Source organism: Typopeltis vanoorti, chromosome 8 (assembly GCF_054136105.1).
Source record: "Typopeltis vanoorti isolate ZY-2024b chromosome 8, IOZ_Tvanoo_1.0, whole genome shotgun sequence".
Taxonomy (NCBI): Eukaryota; Metazoa; Arthropoda; class Arachnida; order Uropygi; family Thelyphonidae; genus Typopeltis; species Typopeltis vanoorti.
This window is the reverse complement of record NC_143556.1, coordinates 12,544,654-12,565,480: the sequence shown is the minus strand read 5'-3', so window position 1 is coordinate 12,565,480 and position 20,827 is coordinate 12,544,654. Positions and strand designations below refer to the sequence as shown.

Genomic DNA, 20,827 nt, shown 5'->3' with positions numbered 1-20,827 from the left:
GAATGCCAAAGACAGAAGAGAGGAAAAAACAAAGAGATAGAAGCTAGAACTAAACAAGATGAGAATTAGTAACGGACTTATTATGAATATTTGACAAGGTGAGAATTAGTAATGGGAATATTTTATTATGTATGTTTACAGTTATTTGCAAAGTTAGAAATAATTAAAGGCAATCAGTCACTAGTGTTATTTATTTATTTATTTTTTACTTTATTTCTTTCTTCTAATCAGATCAATATTAAATACATATAAAATATTTATGTTAGCTCTGTGATTGATGTTACACAACTTACTTGGTGATGGTAATAATACACACACTTAGAATCCTATCTAGTACAGTCGGTATCGTGTTGGCCTCGCATGTGCAAAGTCCCCGGATCGAGTCCTGCCCAAGGCTTGTGAATCGTGATTTCCGACTGTTTACTGGGGAGGCTACTGCCGTGTGTGGGAACACAGTGGGGAGTTGGGGTGACCTGACTGACATCCCATTGACACCAGAAGGTAAAGAGTGAATTGCTTAAATGATCAGCATGGTGACTTGTATGGGTGCGCACATACTTTTCAAAAGAAGGCAAAATTTGCACACATGCAAATTGCTGCGCACACTCACACAACACATTCTAACACTTAAACATTGCTTAAGTGTTAGAATGTGTTTGCAGTATTTAACTGAACAATATATGAACAAAAATGAATAAGATACCGAATTCCTAATATTTTGCTGTATTTCAAACCACCACCATCTTCAGCACAAACAACTTGTCATAGTATGCTATGCACTGATCAAGTAGTATTGGAAACAGTTCAAATTGTAACATGGTATGACCTTCACTGTCTTTGCACCAATAAACCAACCAACCCATTTTTTGGCACCCTCTAATGTTAATCAAAAAGAAGTTTATAGGTTGGATTAAATTGAAGTTGTTCTTAAAATGACTGTTTCTCAAATGATTGGTAAATTAATGTAGCCACACCTGTTGAGTTTTGGAGCTTGTCACTGCCAATTCCAAAAAAAAAATAGTCTCTCTGATTTGTAAAAGCTTCTTTATATCACTCTTTCCCAATCTGATTCCATGACAACACAGGCTTGCACTCACCCATTGAGGACTCCATCCTCTGGCAACTGGGTGATCCTGCAACTTTAACTAGGCCTACTATATACAGATTGTGAAGTGGGGAAGGAGGGGGGAGTGATATCCACCTTGAAGAACATAGGAAATGCATTCACTGGTAACATTATGACAGATTAAGAAGACTGACACACCATGCTGCATTTCCCTAATCACCACAGGTGGGGCTGCATTAATTTAGTGAAAATTTGGGATCATTTTAAGAACACCTTCAATGTAATAGCTGTAAATATCTTTTTATCTGATGTTAGAGAATACCACAAAAATAAGACTTTTGTTCTTTTGTCTGTTACAGTTGAAATTGTTTCCAACACCTCTTCATTCTTAGTGTTTGCACTGTGAGGAATGGTTTGTGCTCTGAACATTCTAGTTTGAAATCCTGTGAAATATCAGCAACTTAATAAATCTTGTTTATTTTTGTTCTTAATGTGTTGTGTTTAAACATAAATATTGTTTGAATATTAAACATAAGATGGATCACTTGGGGAGTAATTGATCTTGTTTAGTAGCATTAAACCTTAACATTTTCAAAATGTCAAGAAACCTCAATGATTTAGCAGAGCATTAATGCTAAAAATGCAATTTTTGATACTCAGTTACCATTTGAATCCAGGCTTTTCCTTCTCTAGACTCAGGATACAATTAATCACTTTATGATTTGCTCTAGTGTTGTAAATGCTTGATTAACTAGACGCAAAATATTGGTAATAAAGTAGTACTTGCTTGTTTTACATATGTTATGATAAGCCATTATATATTCACAGTAATGTATGTAACCATTTGAAGAAGTCGTAAATACTCATTTATGAGCAATTGAATATTGTGGATGAATATTAGTTGCAATGAAAGAAGAAAAAAAAAAAAAAGAACACTAAATACACCACATCTATCACTACTTGTCATTGGTGATCATTTGTAACCATCTAATTTTCTGATCAAATTGCCATGTTGAATGATATATGCACCACGTAAACACAAGAAAGATATTTAATTAACCAAATATTTCGGTCTGGAAATAGCACACCATCCTCAGTGGTATTACAAGAACAGTTTTAAAAAAATATATAAAAAATACAAGCCAGAATACTAACAATAGATCGTTAAAAATAGAACACGCCTTGTGGTGTTATATCTCTAAGTATGAAATGGAATATTTTGAAGTAGAGACATGACTGAAAAAAAAAAAAAAATTAATGAGTAATCTTGATTAGACTTTCCCAGATTTTTGATATAGATATACAGTCATTGCGATTTAGGTTGGGACGATGGAGCAAGGCCTCCACGCTTTCCCTGAACAAACGTTCAAACCTATAATTATTAGTATAATTATTGTTAGTATTCTAGCTTGTATTTTTTAAAAAACTGTTCTTGTAATACCACTGAGGATGGTCTGCTATTTCCAGACTGAAATATTTGGTTAATTAAATATCTTTCTTGTGTTTACATGCATGTATCATTTAGTCTTATGTAACAAGTATCCTTAAAACAGCAAATTGTAATGTTTTTTGATATTGTGTATTTTTAAGAATAAAATATTAATTCAGAAAATAAATTCTTCTGTTTAGATGTGAATGTACACCAGGCTACAGAGGCAATACTTGCAGTGAACCTGAACCCTGCTCTATTAACACATGTCCTACTGGTTCTACATGTAGGAATTTGGAAGTTGGATATGAATGTAAGTAAAATACTATTGACTGAATAATTATGTAGATGTATAAAAATTTCAGTTTATTCTCAGAAATAAACTGAGAACTGCTCTCTTCACATTCAAACTTGCATAATAAGTTTCATATGGAGATTATGTTTTTCTTGTTATTCACAATAATCTGCTTAAGCAGCTACATGCTTTTTACATGCTTTTGAGCTTATTCGGTTGTTACTGGAAATATTTTCTGAATTCATTTGAATGTACCACTAGCAGTAACTTGGTCACATTTCTTAGTGTCCTCTTTATTTGTCAAGTTCTTCATCACAGCATGATTTTGGGAATTCACAATCCTACACTACAAGATCATTTGCATAAAGTGAAGAACTAAGATGTCAAACTTAGTTCTTTGTTTTATGCAGATGATGTACTCATAAAACACAGCTAGTGCAAGTTTCCAGGATTCGTTAACTAAATTGAATAAGCTGTAACAAATTTGGCATGAAAATCAGCCATAAAAATACCAAAAACTATTAAAATAGACAGGAGCATTGAAAACTTCAGCTGCATTCTAAATGGAGATCCTATAGAACAAGTAAAATATTTCAGCTATTTAGGCACAGTTTTTAGTGAAGACAGTAGGTTAAATCTGGAAGTAGACAACATAATAAGCAAAGATGGTATGGTGGGTGTCCGCGTTAGCCTAGTGGCTATGCCCTTTGCAACCATATGCCTGGGGAAGGAGTGTCCTAGGTTCGATTCCCGTTGGTGACGTGAGGAGCTGAAGGATCTTCCTCAGCCATAGCCAAGTTAACCAGTCTTGGGCGTGGACAGCAGGGTTTTTTCCCCAGTTTATTCTGGGGGGTTTCATCCCGCAAAGCAGGCAAACTGGCCTTGAGAACTCAACACTACAGGCCATAGGATACACCGGGGCATAAGGCTGACCACCTTATCCTGTAAACGGAGTGAGGTCCGATGATCAATGGACCCTCGACACCGCAAGGTAAAAGAGGGTATAAGGAAGATGATGATGATGGTATGGTGGGTAGCCAGCTGAATGAATTTATATGGAATAAGAGAGAAATTAGCCTCAACACCAAACTAGCAGTATACAAGACAGTGTTGAAACCAGTTTTAAGTTATGGATCTGAGAGTTGGGTTAGAAATAAATCACTTGATCAAGACTAGAGACCACAGAGATATAATGGTTCTGAGAAAAAGTAGGGAAGTGAACTGATGGCATCAATAGCAGAATCATATTAAAAGTGAAGACATTAGAAAGGATGCTGACATTATTAGCATTCAAGAATGTTTAAGCAGAGCTAATCTAAGATGGTATAGCCACTTAAATAGAATGGGTGAAGAAAGGTTAGCAAAACAGGTGTTTGATGCCAAGATGGTAGGAAACAGACTCAGAGGAAGACCAAGGTCTAGGTGGATTGATTCGGTCAGAAGTGCCTTAGAAGCACGAAATGTTAGATATGACAGTATTGGAGTGCTCACAAGTAATAGATTGATTTGGAGGAAAATTATTGTTGAGGAGATTAATAATAATGTAAACTTAATCATGTAATGCTGCCATAGTAACCTGAACACCCCTTGGGGAGTACATATCAGGAAATTGATAATGATGATGACAATCTCTCAGTTCCAAAAATTACCTAATAACAGAGGCCAGGCAAGAACCAGCTTTACTTGACTTCTTTTAACAAATATTTCTTAACATACAAGTGTTCCTTTGAGATAGTTTCTCCACTTTTGCAATATTTCCTCTGAACTTTGTCTCTCTACCAACCATTACCATAAATGCCTAGCTTCATCAGTTTCTTGCAGTCCAGTTCCATCTTTGCTATTACTCCCACAGACAAGAAGCCACAAAGCCTATAGCAAATAAATGTTGTGTATGTGGGGGGGGGGGGTCAGTAGCAAAGTAATCTGTTGATATTCTTCTTAAAGAGTTGGAGGTTGTAGTCCTTGGGAAATACTTCATTGAGAAGGCTGTTCCACAGCAGAAACGGGAGGCATAATGGATGCTATTTCTGGTGAACAGAGCTCATGGAAATATTTAGAAGAGACACATTGTCTCACAGTTTGAGACAGTGGCTGAAGAGCATCTCTGAAGGAGGGATTTTCAATCAACCAAATCACTTTCTTCTGAACTATATCTAGAACTTATAGAGAGGTGTTAAGTGCACTGTTCCAAATGTTGAGAGCAGTTTTCTCAAGGTTGGGTGGATTTGAAATTTGTACACGGTAAGCAACTGGACAGAAGAGAAGTAACTTCTTGAGTGAAGAAAGATGCCAAGTTCTTGGGAAGCTGAAGATGTTATAGAAGTGATGTGGTTATGCCAGGAAAGACTAGGAGTATGAATCAGTCTGAGAAGAGAAATCTGGTGGAGAAGAACTAAGATCTCTTTCATGAGAAAGCTGGCAAAACTGTTTTGGGTACAATGAAAGTGAATAGGCTATTGTCATCCCCATTGTGGGATAGTATGATCATTGTTTAATGCAACTTATCATAGATGAACTTGAAGCTTGAGATGTTTGATCACTGTAAGGTTGGTCATATGAGTGTAGTATGCTATCACCAGTAAAACTGTGAATTAGGTTTGAGGTCAGTGAGAGTAGATCAGTCATGTATGTGTATATATATATATATATATATATAGAAGTAGAGGGTGGGTGAAATAACATAGTTCTGAGGAATGCTTTCATTAACAAGAAAATCTGAAGTGCGAGAACACCTTCCAATATTATTACATTGTGAACAACATGAAAGAAAACTGTCAATCCAGTTATAAAGGGAGGAAGACAGGCCTTAAGATCTCAGATTGCTGAGAAACCATGATGCTAAACTGTATCAAATGTTATTTTTGTGGCTATTTAGCCTATTTCTGCTTAGGAGTACCCCTTTTTTAATCTTACAGTTATCTACACAATATATTGTGTTGATAATTGGCTTTTTACTCAATTTTTAGAGCATTTCTGAAGATATGTAAACAATATACAGGTAACCCTCGTATAACGCGGTATTTATACAATGCGGTTTCGATATAACACGGTCTACAAATTGCAGTAATCCTTTATCTTTTCATATAATTTTCACCGTGTGACTTAAAAATCAAATTTTATCTTCGTTAAATTTGTGTCTGCCCGTATCGCATGTGTAGTTAGAAGTAGCGAATTTTAGAGGAAATATCCTTTAGCACGCATGTGCATCAATTGTTTACCGTATAAAGTGTTAATTATTGTTGAAAGTTGTCTTCGTTTTCTGCCAGGAAAGCGCATTAAAAAATCATAAGTGTGTTAATCTTCTCAAGCTGAGCACTTTATTTTCTTCTGAGTTATATACAATATGTAATGCTTTTTTATGTAAAAAAAATTATTTCTATAGTAATTAGTAAAATTAGCAAAACATCAGTAATGCCCTAAAAATCGAGTAAAAGCTAATAACATTAAAAAAGGTGTACTCCTAAACAAAAATAGGCTAAATAGCAATAAAAATAATATTTACTTAGAGGAGTAACATGGGAATTTTTCTAGAAATAATACCTTATCAAATGTCTGGGAAATGTCAAATGCAACAACAGAACAGATTTCTCCAAACTTTCCCATGGCATGTGTCCAGAAGTTGGTGATCAGAAGAAAATTGATATCTACAGCAGATTTGCTGTAGATATCAATTGGCAAACTCCATATTCAAGGTCACTGATTAGTTGACAGTTTTCCAGATGTCAAATAAGTTGTTGTTAATGTCCTTCATTGCTTTGGACAACACTGATGGGAGAGCAACAGTTTAATAGTTGGAATTGGTTGTATATGAGTTTGCTTTCATACTGTACAGTGCCAGCTGAATATATTATATTGTGTAGATAATAAAGAACAGCTTTTAGTTCAGTAACACATCTCTTAAGCACATGGGATTCCATCAGGTCCAAAAAGCATGTAATGCAGTGTTCTAGATAAAGAAGAGAGTACCGTATATTATCACGTATAATGCAAACTAGAAATTTTGTTTGAAAACTTGTCCTAAAATGCCATGTCCACGTATAATGCGATCTGTTAATCTTGTTCCTTAACATTATAAATAATACAATACGAATTAACGAAAGAAATATTTATTTTAAAACAAAATGTCAAAATCCTTTAAATTCTTCTTCATCTTTTGAGTCATCAAACATTTCATTTATAAATTCATCTGTAGGGATTACGTCATCAGTGTAGCAGTTGTCGTCGTCTTCATGCTCTCCATTTTGTTGTGCATCATCCTTGCTTTCGTATATGACATGATCTTCGGATCCATCCATTGAATTACTTATTCCACATTTAAGAAATGAGCATTGAATCATTTCAGATGGTATCAAATCCCATGCTTCTTTAACTCAGCTGGTGAGTAGGTTGATTCAGGCTTTTGAAAATTCTCACCCTTTGTCATCTTCACCAAACCAAATGACATCCATTCTCTCCATTTTTCACGTAAGTGATCTTTAAATGGCTTATTCAAGCTGACATCAAGTGGCTGCAAAATGGAAGTTAGACCACCCGGTATGACTGCTAGGTCTGTACGTAGCTCACGTGCTTTCTCTTTGCTTGCCTCCGTTAAATGCGCCTGGAACATATCCCAGACTAGCATGCTTTGTTGATGTAACAAGCTACCTGGACGTATGTTCCATACTTGATCCAGCCACAATTGTACACCTTCTTCATCCATCCAACCTTTCTGATTGGCTCAAACAATTACACCTGGTGGAAATTTCATATGCTTCAGAATTTTCTTCCTTTTAAATATCACTGTCAGCTTTAATTTGGTTCAGTCTGTCATGCATGCTAGAACAACGGTAAAATGCGTTTTTTCATGTCTGATTGTTTTTATGAAGCCAACATTTTCACCAACTGAGTTTACTTTTTGATTCCCAGGCATATCAAAGTACATGGGCATCTCATCCATATTGCCAATTTGGGAAAGTTTATATCCGTGACACTTCTGTAATTTTATGATAAATTTAAGGAAGGACTGAACTTTTTCTTCAAGCTGCTTTGGTAACTTCTGTGCAATTTTTGTTCGGTGTCATAATGTTAATGCTTTGCATTCCATAAATCTGTTGCACCACCCAGGCGAAGCAAGAAAAGATGAAATACCTGGTGTGTCCTTGAATTTACCATTCTTGAGTTGTAGAGCTCGAAAACGAATTGCATTTCTTGTTACTATAATGCCATCTTGTCATTGCATCAAAATCCATTCATATAGCTCTTCTTTGAGTTTTGGAAAGGATGCTACATCTCCACTACGGGCACATTTCGTTTTGGGGATTTTTTCAAGACTGTCTTTTTGCTTACACCAAAGTCTAATATTACTCTCTGCTACACTAAATTCTCTCATAGCAACACTGTTATTATTTCTTCTGCAAACTGCACAACACGCAATTTAAATCCTGCTTCAAAAGACGAACGTTTATGTTTCTGTTGGCTCATTTTCAGGCTAGGTTTGTTTAACGAATGATATTTAAAATGAACTCTGGTTAAACCGATATACCTAACTGTGCTCTATCTATCTCACTGTGCACTATCATTCGGCAACCGACGCACATTTATGTGCAGATACGATGCGCGCACTGTTGCCGAATGCAAGTGGGTCAAGTAGATTTGGTTGCATAGGCATTAGATAGTATATATTGTGTGTGCAAGTCTAATAAGATGTTATATTTTTTAGGATCTGCATATAATGCGAACCCCTAAAAGTAGTATTTTTTACCATAAATTTTTCGCATTATACGCGATAATATACGGTAATTTGCTTTCATCATCTGTATAGGAGTTTTGATGAAAAGAATAATGCCAGAGGTCAGTGTTACTCTTGCATGATATTGCAATACTACCATTTGGATAAGAAATAGGTGGAAGTACAGATGGACAGAAATTATACCTAATATATATTAAAACATATAATACAGTCAGCTCTCATTATAGTAGTGAGAGTTGATTGAATGGGACATTGAAGTTCCACTGAAGTTGCAAGCTTTTGATTAACAAAAGTTACTTTTAAGCTATTTTGTCTTATATAGCAAAGATATGAAAACTAACAAAAAGAGACATATACAGAATGCAATTGGAAATTAAAGTTCTGAGGTGAGTGTTGGCAGAAAAAGAGTAAACATAGAAATGTTAAAAATGTTTTGGGACTAGAAAGTGTTGAAAAAATGCTGGTGCGCTCCCACTTGAAGTGGTTTAGACATATAATGAGAATGAATTTAAAAAGTGTACCAAGAAAAATTTCCTATAAGAAAGGAAGTTTAGACAGGGAGATGCCATTTCACCTAAATTACTTACACCAGCCCTAAAGGAAAATTTTAAAAACCTCGATTGGAAAAAAAGAGAAATTATGGTAAATGGGAAAGAACTGAATCACCTATGATTCATTGATGACCTAGGAAACTGCAGAAGAACTTCAGCAAATGATCGGTGAATTGAATGCAGAAAGTAAAAAGAAAGGATTGCATATAAACAAAGACAAAACAAAAAGAATCTATAATAAAATCATCACCAAAAAGCCAATACAAATGGAACACCAGGAAATTGATATAGTAATCTCCTGTATTTTCCTAGGTGGTAAACATAGGAGGAGACTACAGGAAGAAATTATACATAGAATTCAACTTGATTGGATAGCCTTTGGAAAACACCATGAAGCACTTAAACGAAACATCCCAATTTGCCTTAAAAGTAAAAATATTTGACAACTGTATACTTCTGGTGTATTGCATCCTGAAAACATGAACTTTGACACAAAAATTGTGTCAAAATGATCTTTCCATTTACCCAGAGGAAAATGGAAAGATCATTACTCACTATTACCATTCTAGATAGAAAGTGCAGTACTCGGATCAGAGTCAGACTAGGGCGAGCCTTCCATCAAAAGATCCGAATGGCAATGGGGTCATATTGTAAGATATAACACTCAAAAATGGACAAAGTTGATATCTGAATGGTATCCCAGAGATGGAAAGAGAGGGGTATCGGAAGACCAAAGAGATGATGAATTCAATAGCATCGTAAAGCTCAAGATAGAAATAAATGAAGAACTTCATCCAACAGTGAACAGAAAATGGCTGATGATGATGACAAAGAAAAATTTTTGAAATGAAAATTGAGGAGAAAGGCCAAATGGAAGATGTGGAAAAGGTGGAGAGACCAGACAAGAGAATAAGGAAAATTTAAAAAAAAAGAAACTTGACTTAGAACGGTGTTCATGGAAAGATAGAAAGAAAAGAGCCTTGATACCCTGACCTGACACTTTATTTTGGAGCAGTTGCTAATTAATAAGTAGTATTCTCACTGTAGCATACACTGCTGCAACAGACTATTGAAAAATCCCAACCAAAGCTCCATAGGTATATAATGTTATGATAAAAGAAATTCATTCATTAACAAACTAATCTTGTGGTCCCTCCATAATCTTAGCTTGTGGCTAACTGTTATTTTTCATTTTAGTTGAATGGTATTTTTCTTCATGCATCTTTCTATCAGGATCACTCTCTACATTAATTCTTATAAGATAAATAAAAATAAAAACTGCAGGGAACTAGTGAAGTTTACGATACGGAAGAAACATGTTGATACATTTAAAAATATTCCATACAAAATTCTTTTTGTCTATTGCCAAAGTGAAGAAAATCTTTATTGTTATTTTCTCCCATAATATAAAAGTTCATGTGTTTTAAGGAATACATGATTCTTTAATGCATCCTATAATTAATTTATAGTATAATTTAAATACATGTCTGAATACAATATTTCGAACATGAAAAATTGAATATATAATTTTATTTTAAGAGAATGTCCTTTTTTTTCTCTTTTTTTTTTAGGTGTTGCATCATCATCATTTAATGGAAGTAGTTTTATCCAATATTCTGCTCAGCCATTAGGACATCTTGTTAACAATATCACTCTTTCATTTCGCACACAGAATCCAGGACCTCTACTTGAACTGCGAAGTCCATTGAATTCTAATTATTTTTTAAAAGTTGAAGTTGTTGATTCCCTTGTTGTTCAGTGGAACTTTGGCCCTAGTGAAAGTGATGTGAATATCAAAACCAGCAATCTTTCTGAGAATGTTACCGATGGAATGTGGCATAATGTCACCATACTTTTCGAAGGGAATTTTGTTAAAGTTTTTATTGAAAATTTAACTCCTAGACTTTCAGAAGATAATTATACCCATGGTTTAGGGGACCTGATTAATAGTGGGGCATCAATATATTTAGGGTATTTTTCCGGTCCAGAGGATACAAAATATTTTAAAGGATGTATAGATGAAGTACGTATTGGTGGAATCTTACTTCCCTTTTTCACATCATCAGAATTAATTAATACCACTAGCCCATTCACAGTAATAAATAAAATATTAAGCATTGGTTGTATTTTGTGTTGGGATAATGATTGCTATCATGGTACTTGTGAAGACGAGATGTCAAGTTTTGATTGTCATTGTCCTTATGGATATAAAGGACAGTACTGTGAAGTTGATTTGTGTGTGACTGAGAATCCATGCATGAATGCAGGATTTTGTAAACATACAGAAGACAATATTCAGTGCCTTTGCTCAGCAGATTTTACTGGACTTCAGTGAGTATTTCTTTTAAATTGCATTTTATTAATTTACTAATAGCAGTACATTGAAATCAGTGGATTTTTATAATAGTGTTATGTTTCTTTGTACATATATATACTGTTATAAAGTCACTAGATATTAAATTTAAATGTGAACTTGCTTCTGTTTTGTAGCAATAATTATGACATTGAAATTATTTCCTTTACTCTCTTTTTTTATTGATATTCTAATCAATGAAATCCTCTTGAATATTATACAATCAAACATCGTTTCTCAGTCTCATTGAGATAACACTGCATGCCTCATTGAGACTGAGAAACAATGTTTGTTATACAAATAAGAAACTATTACTGGGCCTTTGCTATATTAATGTTGTTACAACTCTTTCATTATGTAGCATAACTCCTTCTGAAGACAAACTTCATGTTTCATAGAAAATATAATGGTATATATATATCTCTACACTTATGTGGTTTTTCACTATAACTTAAGTTAGTTTTAATAGTTATTAATGTGTTAAAGTCTTCTAATTCATCTTGGAAACTTAATGTATAAAATAAGGATTTTATTTAAGATATTTCAGTTGAATCTCATTAACCATTATCATGAAAGTAAAAAAGAATAAGTATATGGACATTGAATAAGGCCTTGATCAGGCCTCATATGGATTATTGTGCACAGATTTGGTCACTGGGTTTTCTTGCTGACGAGGATATGTTAGAAAGGGTGCAGAGAAGATTCACAAACGTGGTCAGTGGTCTTTGGAATGTGGAGTATGAGAACAGATTGAGAGAATGTAAATGGCAAGGCCTCTCGAATAGGGGGGGGGGGGATGATTGAGGCATATTTGCTAGTCAGGGGTTGTTATCAGGTTGATATGGAACAGAATTTTAATGAAATGGGAGAGGGGGTAGAACAAGAGGCTTTCACTAGAAACTGTATAAGAAGAGTGTGAGCAGAAGATTCTTTGCAAGAGTGGTTGGTGAGTGGAATACACTGCCTGAGTGTGTTGTGAATGTAGACACATTGAATCAGTTTAAAGCACAGTCGAATTAGCATTGTATGTGATTGTGTGTACCTCCCACGGTAAGTCTCTGACTCCATGGTGGTCAGATAATAATAATAATAATTTAGGGAAAATTGTTGATAGGGGAGTAGTAATAATGTAAACAACCTAGTTATATAGTACTGTCATAGTGGCCTGTACATTCTTTGAGGCTACATTATCAGGAAATTAATGATGGTGACAAATAGTTGAGAAATCATTGAAAATACATACAGTTAACTCTAGCATCATACTTATTACAAGAACAGTTGGCTATATCATAATTTAATTTAATAATTTACCCGATTTGACTTGTAGACTTCTTATTCATTAAAATTGAATGTTTCTTTGGTGTGTTTCTCTCTCTCTGTATGGCTGACAGCATCTTCAGGAAGATATTTAATAAACAAAAGACAACAAAAAATTCAAACTTTTCTGAACAGCCATTATTTCTATAAATTGAAAGAAAAATACTGGATTGATAGTTCATTAAGCACATCATCTGCAGTCTGTACGTTATTGTGTAAACTCTGTACATGATTGCAAGATTGATTAGTATATGTTACATATACTAATTAATGACTTCCATATGTCATGAAGTACAAGTCTTTGGTTTCTTTTTAATATGCCATATAAGCAAATGACCTTAGAAGACTCCTTGAAAATCTCACAAAATTATTCTCTTCTGAGTAAGGCATGGAGGAAACTTGTCAATTTACAATGTGAGGATGTGATGAAGACTGGGCAAAGGAGATTGGATGTCAGTTTAATGTGGCAAAGTGTAAGGTTATGCATTTTGGAGTGAAAAGATTACCAGCAGTATACCACATTGGTGGAACTGTACTCCAGGAAATTTACAAAGCTAGAGACTTGGGAGTGTTAATGGACCAAGAGTTAAAGTTTAAGGGACACATAGCAAAAGTGGCTAAAGCAGCTCATCATATTACTTAATTACTGAAGGATACTTTGACAATCAGAGACAAGCAGGTTATTGTTCCTCTATTGAGCCTTGATAAGACCTTATGTTGACTACTGCATGCAGATTTAGGCCAGGGTTTCTTGGTGATGAGGAGGAGGTGGAGAGCATCCAGAGGCATAGCAGGTCTATGGAATGAACCTTACGGGAATATGGTTGAAGATTTGTCTGTTACGGAAACTAGTTGGGGTGATATGATTGAGACATACAAATTACTGAGAGGTTTATACAATACTAATTCAGAGAAAATTTTTCAGAATAGGTCTGGTGGTGGGGAGAACTAGGGGCCATCCATGGAAACTGAGTAAGAGTGTAGTTGGGAAGTTTTTTGCTTGGAGAGTAGTGATTTAGTGGAATAGGTTGCCAGGGTCTGTTGTGGGTGCCATGACTGTGAATGTGTCAAAGCAAAGTATGATAGATACTGTGCAAATGTTGGATAATTCTTGACATGATGTTTAGGGCCTTCCTTAATGAGTCTAAGGATCCTTGGAGTAGCCCATAATAATAATAATAACAATGATCTGTGAGGATATGTGCAATGAGTTTGCTTTTTCTTCTCTCTTGTTTTCAGCATTGCTTGTGTTCTTTTTTATGAATTTCAAAATTCTCCCAGTTTGACTTACATACACCTTTCCTCCCTGTTATATATATCCCATATATAACAAAGAATCTTATATATCCCAGGATGTTTGGAGAATGGAATGTTGGCTTTAGTAGAACTTACAAAACTTTGTAAGGTGTTAACTGGTTTGAAAGTAATTCTGATGTTGACTGATTTTAATAATTGGGCTATTTTTCTTGATGTGTTGCTAACTTATTTTCAGGAGACCATGCATTTGTAATTAATCTCCAGGTTATTAGCAGACAATTCATCAGAAAATAAAAGTTTCTTCAGTAGCTTTTTTCGAGTAACCATTTTGGCAGAACTGACTAAATAAGATTTGTAGTTCTTTTCTTTTAATATCATTATTTTCGGGTATATTTAAAGCTCTATTTTTTAAGTTTTGCCGATACTTAATTTTTGTTGAGAGTGAGGGGAAGAACTTGCATGTAAATATCTGCTCTTGTAGGTATGTTTCCTGTAAATTTCTTATATTTCGGATGACGAGTATTCAAGAAATGTACAAAATATTCAAAGTATTTTTCTGGGCATGCTTCTACATAATAAAGATATCAATATATTTCTACCAGACTTGTGGCTTTAGGGTTGCCTCTGCTATAGTTCCTTCCTCAATTGCTAAACCATATTTTTGGTAGTAAAATCTTCCTTTCCAAGTAAAGAATGAAGATTTGAGACAATTATGAAAGAGATGTGTAATTGTCAGGAGAAAATAGGTTTGCAAAGATATCTATTGATTCTTCCACAAAGGTGCTTGCAAACAATGAAACTACATCTAGTTTCATTGCTTACAAACAATGAAACTACATCTAAACTAGTTAATATATATTTGAAAGAGTAATTCGTATGTTCAAAAGTTTCTCTACAAAATGCATAGAGTTCTTTCAGTAGAAATTGAAAATTTGGTATCAATAAAACCTTACAAAATAGAACTCATGATAAATATGGTAAAGAGGTAATATGGTATGGTGACTCAATTTTAAAATTTGTGCTTGCTGAGGGAGTCACCACTTCTAGTTTCCCAGGAGCGAAACTAGAAGTGTAAATATGACAAATGTAATTGAAAACCAAAAAAGAAGTGTAAAAGAAATGGTAGTGCTGGTAGGTACTAATAATTTAAGTGGCGACAAACATAGTATGAGAGAAGATATGAAAGGTCTGTTGGAAGAAGCGAGAAAGAAATGTGAGAGAGTAAAAATTGTAGGATTACTACCTAGATGTGATAGTACTAAATTAAGAAGGAGGGCGATGATAGCAAATGATTTCACGTGCAGGCTATGTAGAAGATATGGATGCGAGTTTTTAGACATGTGGGGTGTGTTTGATGGCAGAAAAGATTTGTATAAGAATGATGGCCTGCACTTGAATTCATTTGGCATCAGAAGCCTGGAGAAATTACTTCTTGGTATGAGACTTAATGCAAGAGAGTCAGGGAAACTAGAACATCAAGGGAGGAATGGGAAAAATGTGTGTGAAAGTTCAGCTATGGTATACAAACCTGATAAAGATATAAATGCCTTTGAACTTGGTTATGTATGTGGCGTAGGAGTGGAAAAATATGCTTTGGGTTCAGACCTTTTAAGTATGTCTGGGGAGGGAAAAGAGAAAATTCTAGAACAAGACCAAATACATTGCATATCTAATTATAAGAATAGGCTAGGTCGTAAATTATTGTCTATACACAAATGCCAGGCGCATTAGAAACAAAGGGGTTGAGTTTGTTGCTTTATTGAATACGATGTGGCCTAAGATTATTGAAATTAGTGAAACCTGGCTATCAGAATCTGATATGGTAAGTGGGATCGAGTGTAATGGATATACTATTTTTAGGAATGACAGATGAGATAGGAGGAGTGCTACTAATGATATCAGATGACTTAAGTCCAGTTATGGAAGAAATACAAGAAAACAATGATGGTAACAATGTCCCATGTAATGATGAGTTTGAGTCTATTTGGTGTGAAGTGGAGGTTAACAGAATGAAATATATGGTGGGGTGTTGCTATAGATCTGGCAGCTCAGTTATAGGGGACAAAGAAATGCATCGCCAATTTAACCTTATGGGTACCAAACGAATGATCATCATGGGTGACTTTAATTTTCTGAACATAGATTGGGTAGAAGAGAAATCTCATGATCAGAAAGAACAAGAATTTATTGAATTGTTGCGGGATAACTTTCTCGAGCAGCATGTGAAAGAAGGAACTCGAGGTCAAAGAGTGTTGGATTTGCTCATAGTGTCAGAAGGGATCTCTGTCAAGAATATAGCTATTTCACCACCAATTGGTGACAGTGATCATGCTGTTCTTTCTTGGAAAGTATCTACTTGTATTGAAACTCCGATTAAATCAGGCTACATGCTGAATTACAAAGATGGAAATTATGATCAACTTAGAAGAATATTATCTTTGGTCCCATGGTATCAGTTACTGAATGGAAAAAATGTCAGCAATGCATGGGAATCTGTTCAAAAGTGTTTGAATAAGGTGGTATCTGAATGTACCTAGTGTTCGAAGAGTAAATAGGTTGGGTGTGAAATGGATGTGCAGCCTTATCAAGCTAGAAATCCACAAGAAGAAGCTGATGTGGAAAGAGTATCGTGAGAATAAGAGTGAGAGGAGTTATGAAATATATAAAACTCAGGCCAGAAAAGTAACGAATATTGTGAGAAAAGCTAAAACGAAGTATGAAAAGAAATTGGCCATGAAAGCTAAAGGCAATCCAAAAGAATTTTATCGGTATGCCGCAAGCAAAAGAAAGAATGAATGTGGAAGAATAACTTTATTGAATGCAGATGGTACATGGGTGTCGGAAGCTAAGGAGATTGTTCAGTTAATGAGTGCTCACTTTGCTAAGATATATCAACTAGGTGTATGTAGTATGGTGCACAGTGCTACTGCTATGCTGGATGAAGAGTTAGAGGTTCATGAAAATGAGGTTGAAGAGCTTTTGCATAACCTGGATAAGAATTTGTCAATAGGGACAGATGGAATATCTGCCCGTTTGTTAAAGGAATGTTCAGCTGAATTGGCTAGGCCTTTCACACATTTGTATAACTTGAGTCTCAGCTCAGGAATGATCCCACAGGAATGGAAGGAATGTAATATAGTTCCATTGCACAAGAGTGGTGCAAAAACTGATGTGTCTAACTACTGACCTATTAGTATTTCTGGTGTGGTAGTGAAGATTTTAGAGAAGTTAGTAAGAGCTTGCATACAGAAATGGGTAGACAATCATTCTATACTCTGCAGGGAACAGCATGGGTTTACTAAAGGAAGGTCATGTTTTAGCAATTTGCTCATATTTTATAACAATGTTACGGACGAGTTGGATAAAGGAAATAGATTCACTATGATAATGTTGGATTTTTCTAAGGCATTTGATAGGATACCACACGATAGGCTGTTAAACTGGAGAATATGGGATTGAAATATAATTTATTGACTTGGATCAGGGGATGGTTAACAGACAGATATCAAAAAGTGGTATACAGTGGGTGTGAATCTTCCAGATTTAAGGTAACCAGTGGTGTTCCTCTGGGTTCAGTCCTTGGGCCATTATTGTTCAATCTATACATTAATGACTTCAAGCAGGGTCTATCATCAGATTTGCAATTGTTTGCTGATGATGCGAAGATAGGTAGGGCAATCAGGGATGCTACTGATATACTGATTAATTGTAATTGCAAAATGATATTCAAATCATTTTGCAATTACAAAACGATTTGAATAGACTGAAAATCTGGGCAAACGAAAATGGCTCTCAGTTTAATGTTAGTAAGTGTAAAGTTATGCACTTTGGCGTGATTAGAGATCCAGCAGCATATTATATTAGTGGGGTTATGCTACAAGAAACTGAAGAGGCAAGGGATCTTGGTGTATTGGTGGATAAGAATTTAAAGTTCAAAGGTCACATAGCAAAAGTTGCAAAAACAACTCAGAGGATAATTTCTATGCTGAAGCGAACCTTGACATGTAAGGATAAGGAAGTAATATTGCCTCTTTATAAGGCTTTGATAAGTGGCAATATTACTTCCTTATCCTTACATGTCAAGGTTCGCTTCAGCATAGAAATTATCCTCTGAGTTGTTTTTGCAACTTTTGCAGATTTGGTCTCCCAGGTTTCAAGGGGATAAAGAAGCTGTGGAAAGGGTGCAAAGAATAATTACAAAGATTATATCCGGATTAGGATTTAGATTATGAGGACAGATTGCGAATATGTGGATTACAGACTCTGGTTAACAGGAGAAAGAGGGGTGATATGATATGATAGAGGTCTATAAACTTTTAAATGGGTGTTATAGTATTTCAAATGATGAAATTTTTCGTTATATTGAAGGCGGGGAGAGAACACGGGGGCATCCATGAAAATTAAGGTTGTTCTCAGCCAAGAGCTAGGTTTTTCTCTCAGAGAGCAGTGAGTGAGTGGAATAATTTGCCCTTAGAGGTACTGAGTGCATCTAGTGTAAATGAATTTAAGGGAAGGTATGATAGCTGGATTGGGTAATTTACAGCCTCCCTCGATGAGTCCTTGACTCCCTGGAGGTCTCAGATAATAATAATAATAAAAGTTTAATGGAGCGAAACAGCACTAGGAAATGATTAAAAGTAGTATTTAATGCTTCCAATATTTTGTCTCGTTACAGAGACATCATCAGGGAGTACAAAACAAGACTTATAATTTTGTACAATAGTCCAACCATTCCCATGGTTGGACTATTGTTTGCAGTCTTCCAATCCAAACATATCACCAAAGTAATCCTCACTGGCATGATAACATACATTCCCCCACACTTCTCTGAATTGCCATCTGCTATCCAAATCCTGGTTCTCCAGGATTTGGATAGCGGACAGCAATTCAGACAGCAAATGAAAAATCAGTCATATCACAACTGACTCAAATTAAGAACTCCATCCTCCTTCTGTGCCTATACTGAAGCCCGAAACAGATGCAAAAAAATTATTAGTGATTCCAAAACAGAATTTGAACGGGCAAAAAGCAGGAAACTTGCAGCCTGTCCTAGCAGCAGCTACGCCTTTTGGTCTCTTGCCAAAACAATTGGTCACAACTTTTGCCCTCCACTACTCCCACCCTTATCATACCCAGATGACTCAAGTGCAACATCACCCACAGCAAAATTGACCTGCTCTCAAAGTGTGAAACCAGGAGATTAGTTTCACACTTTGCTTCTAATGCACACATATGCCCTCCAGTCATTCCAACTGCCCAACATACAGTGCCCCCTGTATCCTTTTGCCAGAAAGAGATCCTAAACCTGTCGTCAAAATTAGACACTAAAAAAGTTCCTGGCCTTGATGGCATTCCTCCAGTTGTCCTGAATTTCTGTGCAGCAGAACTGACTCCTGTCCTATGCCATCTGTACACACTCTCTTACTCCACTATATATCCCAAAGCCTGGAAATTGGCCTATATTCAACCCATTCCCAAAAAGGGTGACAAATCGCTGTCATCTAACTGCCACCCTGTCTCACTCCCCTCAATCATATCTAAAGTGATGGAGAAAACCATCAATTCTTAACTCCTACTCTACCTCGAAGGTACCCAGCAATTAAGCGACCACCAGTATGGATTCCGTTGATGCCAATCAACAGGTGACCTGCTCTCATATATCACCCATCTCTGGACATATGCCATAGAAAAATTTGGCAATTTCCAAGTAGTTGCACTTGATATCTCTAAAACCTTTGACCGGGTCTGGCACAAAGGCTTACTAAGCAAACTTCCATCATTTGGACTGTCTCAGGACAGTCTGTAGATGGATTGCCAGCTTCCTGTCTGGACGCACACGATGTGTGATGGTAGATCGCTCCCCATCTTCCCACCATCCAACTAATGCTGGGGTCCCACAAGGTTCAGTTCTTTCACCGATCCTCTTCCTTCTGTACATCAATGACCTACTTCAGTTGATCTCAAACCCAAAACACAATTTTGCATATGACAGCACATTGCACTCCTCCCTTTCATTTGATGAACCTTACCCTACACAACTCATTACAACCCACAGAACATCAATCACAACTTCCCTTAATTCGGACCTCCAAAACATTCTTCGATGGTGCTCAGATAACCTCATCAACTTCAACACTAATAAAACCAAGTTCTGTCTTATTTCCCACAAAAAAGTACCATTTTCCCACAGTATCACTTTTGATAACACTCAAATTCCCAGACAAGATGAAATTTCTCTTCTTGGAATTACCATGACATCAGGCCTCTCCTGGCATAAACACATCACAACCATTGCATCCTCAACTTCCAAAAAACTAGGCTTTCTCTTTTGCTCAAGATGTTACTTCACTTCAAAATAGCTGTTAACCTTATACAAATCGCAAATTCGCCCAGCTATCGAATACTGTTCTCACATTTGGATTGGGGCTCCTAAAAGCTCCCTCAAAATGCTTGACTCAATACAGAGGAGAGCAATTAGAATGATAAATGATCCATCTCTCACCAACTCACCCCCCCCCCCCCCCCCCCCCTTTCATATAGACGTTTAGCCTCTGCAATTTGTATATTCTACAAATATTTTCATGGAAAAGGCTCATCTGAAACAGCATCAATAATTCTCCCACTCTGTACTAAACCCATTGGAACACGTACAGCCACTGCCCAACATCCCTTCACAGTACATCTTGACACCCACAGAACAAATTTCTTTTCCTCCTCCTTTATCCCTGCTATTGCTGTACTGTGGAACAGTCTTCCTCCTGATGTATTTCCCAAGGAATACAATATACAGGCTTTCAAATCGAATGTCAACAAGTTTCTCCTTTCCCATCC

At 35.9% G+C, this 20,827-nt stretch overlaps 1 protein-coding gene across 1 annotated transcript in view; it reads left to right on the top strand.

The window, feature by feature from the left end:
- The window catches only part of crb (cell polarity complex component crumbs), a 439,435-nt gene that overhangs the window by 336,257 nt on the left and 82,351 nt on the right, over positions 1 to 20,827 (top strand). The window contains exons 16-17 of the mRNA XM_090397137.1: positions 2,696 to 2,808; positions 10,641 to 11,400. Of these exons, the coding sequence (XP_090253263.1) occupies positions 2,696 to 2,808; positions 10,641 to 11,400 (873 nt within the window). The remainder of the gene's footprint in view (positions 1 to 2,695; positions 2,809 to 10,640; positions 11,401 to 20,827) is intronic.